Source organism: Falco cherrug, chromosome 2, assembly GCF_023634085.1.
Source record: "Falco cherrug isolate bFalChe1 chromosome 2, bFalChe1.pri, whole genome shotgun sequence".
In the NCBI taxonomy this organism is placed as follows: Eukaryota; Metazoa; Chordata; class Aves; order Falconiformes; family Falconidae; genus Falco; species Falco cherrug.
The window spans coordinates 114,810,198-114,822,441 of record NC_073698.1 but is presented as its reverse complement, the minus strand read 5'-3'; the positions used below and the strand labels follow the sequence as shown (position 1 = coordinate 114,822,441).

The 12,244-nt window shown below is 37.4% G+C and overlaps 1 protein-coding gene across 4 annotated transcripts in view; it reads right to left on the bottom strand.

The window, feature by feature from the left end:
• DCAF6 (DDB1 and CUL4 associated factor 6) overlaps positions 1–12,244 on the bottom strand; it is a 90,593-nt gene that overhangs the window by 57,732 nt on the left and 20,617 nt on the right. For all 4 annotated transcript variants that reach the window (XM_055701669.1, XM_055701665.1, XM_055701666.1 and 1 more), the window contains exons 3-4: positions 10,033–10,125; positions 4,686–4,871 (exon numbers count right to left, since the gene is read on the bottom strand). In XM_055701669.1, the coding sequence (XP_055557644.1) occupies positions 4,686–4,871; positions 10,033–10,125 (279 nt within the window). The remainder of the gene's footprint in view (positions 1–4,685; positions 4,872–10,032; positions 10,126–12,244) is intronic.

Genomic DNA, 12,244 nt, shown 5'->3' with positions numbered 1-12,244 from the left:
TAGACGGCTTTCAGTCCCATGGGGCCATTCCTTTACATTCATAATTGTCCGCTGAAGCAGCTATACATTAAAAGGTGTTACTAACCTCCCCCCCCCTGCATTTTATATATATATATTTATTTATTTATTTAACTTTTTAAGAGAGCACTGTATTGCACCGTTTTCCTGACCTCAGCCCTACTCAAACTAGAGAAGACTCAGATGGAGTCACATGTATAGCTTCACTCAAGAAGGCCTCCTTAAAACAAAATAAAAAGGCAAGGAATGATAATATTAAAGGTGAATTCCACAGGTCAATGAATGTACATGAAAAGTCATGTTTTTACATGCTATCCTTTAAATACAAAACAGAGCATGTTGTAGAAACTAGCAGTATTTTTTTCTCTTACACTACTGCTACTATCAGTAACTTCATAGAAATTTAGAAAGCTGCAAAGATCAGTAATTGTGCAATACACTAATTCAACACAGAGTAAATGAGTGATTCTTCACATTTTTAATGCAATAATTTATTCTCCCCTTCAACTCTTAATAAATACGGATATCAGCAAATCTCTCTGAAGTGGGATTACACCGGTAATCGCTGCAGGATTCAGCATTTTGTCTTGTAATGTTTTATATATATATAAAAAATACATTTTATATATATATAAAAAATACATATATAAATTAACTAAGACAAGGTCTGCCATGCCAAATCTTACTGCTGACAAACAAAAAGTTTAGCAGGCATAACAAACCCAAGGTTTTAACAACAATGGAACAATAAACTTCTGAGCTTCGACCATTATTCCTCAATACGTTAGCATAACATAGTGAAAAGAGTGTTTTTGACTACAAATTCACTCAAATTAATCTCATTGGTGTAGTTATAAAAGCCAGCAATTGTTCTTCAATCCATGAAATCCTTCCAGCGTTTTTGCTGTATTTCGATGCAGAGCTTTTATTGAGAACATTTACTTCGTACCAAGAATGTTGCTGAACATGGTATAACACAGCGAGCCCTTATTTCTAGTAGTTGTATTTTATTTTTATTCACACTAATACTGTTTGACAATATGCATGTAATATTGCAGTACATACCTCCACTTGCACACACAATTTTTGTGCGGTGTTTAAAAACATACTAAGTACTTTATAAGCACTAAAATAGAAACTCAGAAGTGCTGACCCAAATAATTATGTCATTATTACTAAATTTAAGTTCAACAACTACACATTACATATATAATTTTCATCCTTTTTTTACTAACAAAAAAAATTCATTTTCTATTTAACTTTAAAAATATATAGCTATATGGTCATGTTACTGTATTGAAAATATGAAGGTAAGAGTTCTCCATAAAATTACATTCTTCTTCTGAAATGCAATTAACATAAAGGGCAATAAAGAAAAGCATTTGGCTGAGTAAAAATAAATGTATAAAAAATAAATTGTCCAGAAACATTTCAAGAACATGTCTCCCTCTCTCTACTTACTCTATTCTCCCCCAGAATGAAAAACAGTTGTCCAGTTATCTCACAGTTCATAACAATCTACACAAATTTCCACATTACTCTCTTTCAATTGATGTTTTTCTAACGTCTTGGACTGCCATAAACTCCAAGTTTAAAGTGCAGTACAAATTCAAACCACATTCAAATTTAGAATTGGTACCTCAGGGGCAGATGATACAAGCTTTTGTTATTTAGAGAATCCAATGAGTCAAAGTTCTATATTTAATACAATGACGTGGTTACATACAGCTGGGCAGTAACGTCATGCTATTTTGAAATTATTTTCCCACTCCAGAAACCTCTCAGTGACCAAGTTTGTTATGTCATAAAGTAAAGCTGTATCTCAGCCATTTACTTAAAAAACCCTGCTATTTATTATACTTTCATATGCCAAGGCTCAAAAAAAGATCTGCTATGCCACAAGGTAATGCATACGTTTCATGTTCAAATATCAGGTTTGAGACACAGTAACAGAATTTATAGCCTTTATAAAAGTACCTCCCAAAAGTATAATAAACCTATCCTTTTGAAGAGAGGTCAAATTGAGATATGTTAAACCTCAGTGCAAAACAGGTGAAGAAAAGTAACCTCAAAAAGAGACACGGTTGTTAAAATAGTCAGTTATACAAGGGGGTTGAGATTCCTTCCGTTACCTGTGTTGAAAAGCAGTACAAAGGACCAAAACAGTATCACACTGCTGTCACTCAAAACAATAATGTCCTCTTGTTCACATTATTTGCGGAATAAACACCATACCAAATGCCACCGGTTTGACTGTGCAATACAGCAACCATCCGTACTATCTTCAACGAATGATTTTGAAGAATTCTACTATATTCTACAACTACTTACTGCTCAGTTTAGTTGTTCTGTATGGACAACAATAAAACTTGCACCATGATTTGCCAAACTGTTAGGCTCTTCGTATCTCTTCTAAAATATTTTTCAAACTCTTACAGTCTGACAAGTTCAATTTGTTGTACCTATGAAGTTTATATTTATCATCTGGTTTAGTAACTTGCAACATGCATACCATCATTACTGATGACAAACAACACCTTGCGAAGAGACAACCAGACAACCCACATCTCATACTACAGGTTGGAAGTGTTATGTTCTAGCCTCCATTACAACCCCTGACCCAACAAGCACAACTGGCAACTGCTTTCACTGAATTTTCCCAGCCTGACCACTGGTTTGCAGCACCACCTGGTGTCAGTCACTTTATGGGATCAACCAAAGCGTTGGGCAACACAAGCTCAGGCACATCAACACTTCAGACAACCGCAGCGACTTCCACGCGGCCATCGACTCTTTCATGAGCAGCACTCTGAGCAGCCTCGCCCATAAACCCAAACCTCACACACCCAAACCCACTGCTCCAATGATACTTCTACTACTGCCTTCACCGCCCCTCGGCACCGTATCCGTAACCATTCTCCTAGTCTCAAGCTCAAAGCTGCTTTATACAGTACTCACAGCTAGCTACCCAGGGGACAGAGGTACCCGTTGAGCCCCTAAGTGGCTGCCCCCAAGCCTGCAGCCCACCACCAAGGGGGGGGCTCTTATTTCCCCACGAAGTCACAGTGCAAGGACCTGACCACCCGCATCCTCAAGCAGGGCATTTTGTTTTTAAGAAATAGCATCTCGGTCTCTAGAGGTTCTGGTGAAAAGCCAGGTTTTATCTGAGATACAGAGAACATCCAACCAACGCGCAGAATCCACAGAGTAGCACACAGACTACTATCTATAGTAAACTTCAGTGGGAACTGAGGCAGTTTAAGCTTCTGACCCTGGGCCATAAGGACTGATGCTATTCAAAGGCAACAGCAGTTTCTCGGGCAAAACAAATCTCCAAAATAAAAGCAGATGATGCAAGCCTGGGATCCAGAAGCGCATTTTGCAAAACTGAAAAGACAGTCTTATATTAAACCCCAGGCAAAACCATATGTAACCAAACAAAAACAGAAGAAAACCAAAACCACAAACCCCAGAAATGGAGTGAACACCACAAGGTTCTCTCAACTGACCTACACAGTTACCCTGCAGACAAGAAGCATTTTTGACAAAACCTTTAATGGAAAACATGTAATTACAAATGTAAGGACACATCTATACATGATCAAAAATTAATTCTGGCAGTACTGCATCCATTTTCTTTTTTCACACAGCCTTTTCACATACACAAACACCTGATTTCTTAACAGGTATTTTTAAATATTCTGTTCACTTAACCTACAAAGAAAGATATTTAAAAGTTTGCCATGAAATCTGAGTGAAATAGTTCAAGCAGCGATCAGTTTGGCATTTTTTCCCCCTCTCTGTGTACTGTGGTAGTTAAAAAAACCAAACAAAGAAAAAATAATCAAAAACCACAGCACTGGAACATTTATAACCTATGAAGGAAATAGCAGTATTTTTTCTATTTTAAGCACAGTAAGTTTTAAAAGCAGATTTTGCTGTCAATTAAATAAATAGGTCAATAAATCTGATTATCTTCCTAACTTAAGTAACATTTTTTTTCTTCACTTGCCTATTTATAGGAACAAAACTTCCAAGCAAGGATTGAAAACACTGGTGCTGAATCTACACATGAAGAATTAACTATGAAATCAAATAGAGAAATTACCTAAAACTATCAATAGGTTTATTCACACATGCTGAAATAAACATTTCTTAGAAGGATTTAAACTGTGAAAAAGGCATTAAACTGCTGAAAAGTTGGGGAAGGGGAGAAGAGAAGTTAAAATGCAAATCATAGCCACTGTCCCCCACTCCCCAAACTACTTTAGAAAGAAATTCACAGCACAATTTAAATCAGTTTTGCTCTGCAGAGGATTCTTTCAGTGAAGCTGTATTTAGCAGCTACATTTGCAAAGAAAGTGGTCTTAATAACACTACCTTTTGGAAAGTCTTCCATTTAATTTAGACAACTTATTTTTCTTTTAAAGCCTACTCTAAGAATGTAAAAAAAAAAAAAAAAAAAAACCAAAAAAAAACCACGCACCAAAGCAAACCAAATAAGAAAAAAAACAAAACAACAAAAAAACCAAAACCAAAAATAGAAGGAAGGTTCTGCAGCTCTCACTGAAATAAAGCTTTTGGCAGTCTGGTTAAAATCTTGGGCAACAATACAAGAAAATACGTATTCTATCCATCTTAAAAATTATCAGACTTTTGTGAGATACCTCATAGGTAGTTCCATAGTGGCATGTATACTGGCATTGTCTGTTGGTCTCCGCATCTTGTTCAACATTAGTGTAAAAAATGACTCCATCTCCAGAACAAGATACAATCTGTTTGTCGTTGGTGCAGGGTAAGAATTTTGCACTAAAAATATTGGCCCTGTGTCCTGAGCGAATGGTTGTTAAAACCTAAGGAAAAGAGAAAAAGGAAGGCTGTATCAGTTTAATAATTTCAAAGGCAATGAAGAATAGGAAATAACAGACTCCGGCACTATAAAACATCAGTTATGTACAGGCTGCCAGTAACCTACAGTTTAATACACCAGAACAGAGAAGCTGTCTTTACACTGAATTTCTTTTAAGAACGAAGCAGTTCCACAAGAGACATTCACTTACGCACTTGCACAAAGTACTCTACAAAATGAAAGGACTGAAATGCAACTGCCACCTTTTGTTTTTAAAATGCTAGTGATATAAAACATCAAATTTCTCCAAGTAAAACATTAGCCCAGGGTGATAGCGCAGCCAGCCAGCATGTCAGCGAGGAGGGATTTAGAAGATCTGGGGTATTGCGGGTCAAGAAGAATAAGGCATTGCGATCCAAGTCAACTTTATAGACTTTAAAAATTCATGCTATTCTTAAAATAAACTCACTTTATAAAGGACAACTGAAGCTTATAAGAAAGGATGTTTTGAAACCAGTCAAAAATAAAGATTTCAGAACATGATTACAGGGCAATAAGCTAAGACTTAAGTCTCAATGAATGTCATTCATCTACAGTACAGCAGAGAAGCATATAGTTTACTTTACCACCAGTTGGTTTTAAACACTTTGTGACAACTCTTTATATTTTCTAACATACTTATTAGTCTACCAAAACCAAAAAAAAACCCCCTCCATACACTTCCCTGTGCACTAGTGAACATTCTATTCTTACCTTCTTTCTCCCATCTGCAGCACTTAAACCAAACTCCATTTTCACCACTAATAGGAAAAAGATACTCACCAAGCTGTTTACAGTATTAAAATTACTTCCAAATTTCCACTCCATCAACTTAATCAAAGAAAATACTATGCAAATGAAGTTTCTCTCCGAGCAACAGCTCATGCCTAATATTTCACAAGTGCTATTTCACACCTTTTAAACAATTCACACAAAAAAAGATTAAGTGTATCTGCATATTCTGAAAGATACGCAAGGCTTAGTATTAAGAAAAATAATCAAAATCAGGAGATGTAACCCATTAATTTTATTTCAATAAATACGCTTCTTCATTTAGATTGGTTCAGATCTCTGCAATTTACTGAAAGCATTCCAAATCCAGACATTCAAAAGAAATTAGGAACTCTATCAAAAAAGCAACTCAGACCAAGAAGTCCATAAGGTACCCTAGTTCAGATTAAAGTTAAAGACATCACCTGCCCGTCCCACTTCTGATTTTACATTACTGCTACTGTGAAAGAAATATTTTTGTCCTGACAAGAAATCCTTTTTTATCTTAGTCATTAAAACCAAACTAAATAAATTTAAACTACTAGGGGCTTCTCTACCATCTTGCCAGCTCTCCATCACTTCCTCTACTGCTGAATATAAGCAAGCGGAGGGGGTTTTTTTCTTTGCTCTGGTGTACAATGTCCTTCTCTCACCAAATTGTAGATACTTCTTACTTTCCCCCCTTTTTCGCACAAGCCCAATCTAATGCCCTTGCTTTTCATGCAGACAATAGCTAATTTATTCTAATTTTCTGCTGCAGTTTTTCCCATCTGCTGATCTCAGTTTAGACATGGAGATGATGGCGCTCAAACTTGGAAAAAAACCTTCTTTTTAGATTTTTCTTTCCTTCCCTTCTTCTCGTCTCCACTGTAAACTGAAACAGCATTCAAAAAAAAAAAAAAGAAGACAGTTACGCATTTTCAGTAGAGTTTTCTCACATGTGGATCTAACCTCCTCTCACATGCCCCTCAATTTCCTATGTTGCACAATGTTGCAATAAGAAGTATTAAAGTATCACAGCATTTATTATATGCAGAAGACTTTCCATGCCCTTCTTGACTTGCACATCCTTGTACAGCCTTGACTTGTACATCCTTTTCTACTCTGGTTGTTAGGCTGCCTTGGAGGGAGGAGAAAGAGGCATACAAAGTTGCTGGTACCTAGGCAGCGAAAAAGATGAGCAAATACAACACACACAACCAATCCTCAAAAGCCTATTGTCGCTACACAGAGTGAAACAATACTACCACCTCACTCCATTGGAGTATTTTACTACCGGCATATAACAGGCTACAAATACTTAATCACTGAGGAAAAGGGGGAGGGGGAAGCAAAGGATTTCAGATGTTCTTTAAAGTAGTTGACTAGCTGTAGTAATTCTGACATCCTCATAACTTTTGTAATTTCTTAAGTAATATCTTACACAGAAAATCAATTGAAGAGGCAACAAATTCAAGAAATCAAAATGTATCTCTTAAAAACACAGATTAAATCCTTGGGATGGGATTACTAATTTATGTAGCGATCCCAGAAGCTTGCATACAAGCTCCATCCCTAACAATAAGTATTTTCCTCCAAGGAAGCAGAATTTCTGGCAGCTACTCTGTTGCCTTCTTTAAATCTGAAATGTTTAAGTTCTGTTTACAATAAAAAGTTACCATAATGAAAAAAAAAGCATTTTTTAAGTCACGTTAAAAACTAAAACCAGTTTTAAAAAGTGGTTTTATTTCCACTCTGGCTTACTTTTTGAAAAGAAGCCTGCTGAAACAAATGCAACTCAAATATCAGTGGGTTACTAAGTTTTTCAAGATGTATTTAATTTAGGGTTCCCACTCAAGATGCCACAGAATCATTTACAATCCAGCCTTTTCAACAGTACTTCCTTTGAAGAGGTCAAACCCCCTTTAGAAGTAAAAGGAAAGCAAACCTAATGGAACCCCACCCTGCAGTGAAAAGTAGCAAACATGATTCTAGAAAAGCTGCGTATCTTCAGCCCCACTAAGCACCCCCCAAATCCTCTCCCAGCACCTTCTCCTGCAAGCTGAACCCTTTCTCTCCCAGAAGGCAAACCAGGCTGAAGATTCAAAAACCGCAAGTGTAATTAATTCCTAAGAATCCTGTCTTCACACAGGTATTAGCTAAGAGAAGTCTTGGGCTCCATTTAAAAGTTTTGAAAACTGAGTGCTCAACCTGATGGGAATACAGGAATTCCTGTCTTTTTAATCCATACTTGCAGCAGGTAGAGCCTGAGCTCCAGCCAAACTCTTCCCCCCTCCCCACCCCTCGTACTCGTGATGCCTAAAACAAGTAAAATGCAGAAGAAAAGCTCCACAAGACGAATTCTTCTCAGCCACTCCAAAACTATAATAAAGTGCTCATCCTTTTGATGTAGACTTGCAATTACTATACAAATAAAGTAACACATTTCTCCCCAGATGCACAAACACTATAAGCATATAACCTATTTAAACTTGAGAAACGTTTAGAAAAATGTCTCCTTCTGAGACACATTTCACAGTAACAATTAGTATTTGCATCTGGCCATAGATAACACAAACTGGAGTGACTTACATAAAACTCATGTAAATAAGAATTAAACAAGATTAAATGCTTCCTTACTAAATCAGATACTTTACTAACACAGAAGACTACATTGATGGCCGAAGTCTATTTTTGTTACTGTAGCCAGCTCATAACAGAAAATATGGTGATAAGGATATCTGCCAAGATGACAGAATTACAGTAGAGTTCTGGTACTAATACCAATTTGCTCCCTTTTCCTGTATTGATTTTGTTACTCAAGCCAGAGAAAATAAGCTAACACAACTGTCAGAGGCATTAAAAATCACCTCTCTAGTATGCTTCAGGAACAACACTGATTATTAAGTCTTCTTGCTAGTACCTGCTGGTTTATAATTACATTTGAATGGGCAGGGGGTGGGGGGTGGGGATAAATCTATCTGATCTGCTGTAAAATAATAACTCAGCTGACTTAAAAATAAGAAAACAAAACATCTCCTATATTTCTCATTTGGCTTAAGTACAGCAGTAGTACACAATGGGGAAACAACGCCAAACCATCCCATAAAAGCATAAAGTTTAAATTGCTGCGTTTATTAAAATGTTCCAATATTTTAATATAATTATATATTAAAGATAATGATATAGCAACTATGCTATAGTGATATATTAAAATAAACTCTGCACAGTAAATAATATTAAACACCCTTTACTTGCACGAAAAATTTTTACTTTGCAAGTCCCTCCAACAACACCCACTTGGGAATATAGCCTTCACCCATTTCATAGCTGTCCTAGATACCCTCCTCCTCTTCAGCTGAACTCCCAGTCCAGAAGAAACCCTGGTCTAGTGACACTGCTCTGAACTTCTGTCAGACTGACACACCAACAGCTGAACGGGAGATGAAGTTTGCAAGCTATGGCTCATTTGGGGAAGCAAGGGAAGGTATCTTACCGATAAATCACAGGCAACACTCCAGATCACTATTATTTTCCCACCGCAGCTCTTCAGGAAGGCAAAATATTGCTGCCTCCATAACCTTCTATTCAAACTCTCCTCCACCAAGACCACCCACACATTTTTGTTTCCCCAGCACATTTCACTTTTCAGCACCTCAAGTACTCAACCTCTGAGAAAGCAAAGGAGCGAGGACTTCGCTTGAACACTGCTGCACAGGATCCCCAGATCTATCAAACTATCAGCAGCTCCTTAACGAGCAAAGCGTGGAACACTGCTGCTGCGTGATGGATGCTAGCTGACATTACTGGAAGCCATTCGACTGCCTCGTAACCCATGTGAGGGCAGAAGTGGAAGAAGCAGAGACCTTCACAGCACTTCCCCCTTCACAAGCCTGCTTCCCCTACTTCAGTACAAATCCTTCTCCGTCCACACACATGCACACACAAGGCAATGTAATTTCAAATGGTAATAAAGTATTTTAATCAAGATTGACACTTCAACAATATTACACAGAAAGACAACTCAGTCTGTTACATACAGCAGAAGTTAATACAGTATTTTAAAACTAAAACGAAGCCGAAAACAATTTATCTGACTATTAAGATTTCACAAGAATTACTGAATGCTATTGCTAATTCTGACACTAATCTGTTGTGAGACCATGTTCCTTTTGTGCCAGACCACCTACCGTAAAATGGGATAATACCTACGTCGCAAGGGATTAGAATGCTAAAGGTTTTAAAGCACTGTGAAGTTTATTCCCATTTATACACACTATAAAGTACCTGATATTATCTTTGTCAGATAATAACATATGAAAAATAATAACTTAAATCCTATTTGAATATTATTGAGTATCCAGAAAAAAACCCACCTTTCTGCTGTAGGGATTACTAATTACCAGATTGGTGTCATCCGAACCAGATAAAATATATTCTCCTGTATCATTCCAGCAAATGGTATTCACCTGCATGAATTAACAAAAATTAGTTAGTCTAGACTTAGATTAATTCAATTTTCAGAATATTAAAACATCGATACTCATCCAACACTACAGAAATAGGAGTTAACAAATTCAATTGAAATTATGTAATTTCTAAGCAGCTAGCACAAAAAGAAAAATTGTGGTTTTAAAACAAATTGATAAGGGAATCACCTGCTTCATCTATGGCATCTCAATTACTCCCTCTGCTCCTGAAGAGTCCATCAGGTAAATTAAGCTTTCCCACAAAGGCCTCAGTAGCCGCAATTTTACATATTCAGGTGTTTTAATGTACCAAATCTACTCCACAGAGTTCTCCAAATTTGAACGAGAGGGTATCACAATGCTCTCGTTATTGTATCTTCACCATATCCAAATTCTGAGCATCTACTCTCTGTATACTTTTCAGTGACCACACCTTCTCAGGGATCACACAAAAAGCACCGCAGAATCCATCCCAGATCCCTTTTGAGAGGTGTGAGCATGCTGGGAAAGAATCATCCTACAGTGAGGTACAGAATCATAGCGGGAGAACTTTACAATATATTTCCTTATCAATTCTCCTTTTCACAAGACTGTGTTTCATAATGTGTCAATGAAATAAAGCTGTAAAAGCACTCAAAATCCAGGAAGCTCAGAAAGGATCCTTACAGTAACCTGTCTTCAAGCAGCAGCTCATGCACAAGCACCGAAGTCTGCATGCGTGACCACTGCTATTCCAAGTAGCCTCTAAAATAGCTTTACGTGTCAAACTGCAGCCATCAACATCTTCTGTTGGCTATATTCTGTTGGCAGAATAACTGCCTTAGTGTGGTGTATCGGAGTGGACAATATAATTCGTAAAAAAACCACTTGGTTCTCAATTGTATTTTTTAAAAATTTTATTCAAGTATTTCATTCTGAGCCCAAAAGACAGACATCTTTTTGTTTAAAATAAATATGCCCATTTTAGTTACTATTTCAGTCACAAGCTCAGTTGGGGTCCTTAATTAGGCAACGTTGCAAAATTGGAATTAGCTGTTTCAGATGGATCATATAGGCAACAACTTGACATACCCATTACAGAGCTTTAAATGCACTCTTGCCGCTCAAAAGAGAGAGATCTTCATGTTACAACAGACATGCCTATGGCAGAGTTAGTTCAGTGCTCAGCAGCAGTCAAATAATATCAGGAATCGTTAGGAAGTGCTCGCAAAAGCAAATGTCATTCTGTCAGTGTATACATCCATGCATGGCAAATCCGTGTCTTCCACACTACACAGTTTGGGTTCATATCCCACTCCCATATTTTCCATTTCCATTACTGCCCATTTGAAAAGAGAAGTTACCAAAAAGAATTACTAGAATGTTCACAGGTATCTAACACTTTCTCGCTAGAAGCAATTAATTTGTACTACTCTCGGGAGGGGATATGACAGAAGCTTACGAAATCATGAATGACAAGGAAAAAAAATAATTTTTTGTGGCTCTTTACAGTACTGGAAATGGAAGGCCTCCAATGAAACCATCACATGACACACACGGCATTTTAGTAAAACTGGAATTCATTGTCACAGAATGTCCTAAACACCAGAAGTGGAAGAATATAAATATTCATAAAAGAAGAATGAAAAACGATCAGAAACAAAGATGCAACTTTCACCCCCACCTGCCCATCAAAATGCGATGCGTCCTCCAGCACACCCTTCAAGTACTGCCTGCCTGCCCTGCCTCAGCTTTCCTCAAAAATCGTTACTGGCCGCTCTTCGGGCCAAGTTATCAGGCTTGACTGAGCATCGGTATGACCTTGCATGGCTACTCTGATGATTTTATAACCCTGACTGTCAATCACCAAGAACCACGAATTCAGCTAGCCCCCAGCTAGCCCCCAGATCCATCTATCATTGAAGTAACCTGCCCTGACAACAACTGTACTCCCAAAATACTGTCAAACATAACACAGTGCTACAGCTAGGGCAAACACACAACCCCAGAATAGTCGTCTTCATCTACAGTTACTTTCAGGCAGAAAAATACTAGCATTGCCCTAAAGAAACCGAAATGCTAATACAAGGATACAAGAATAGAACCAAGAACAAAATGCTGAAAAACCAGGGAAGCTGCC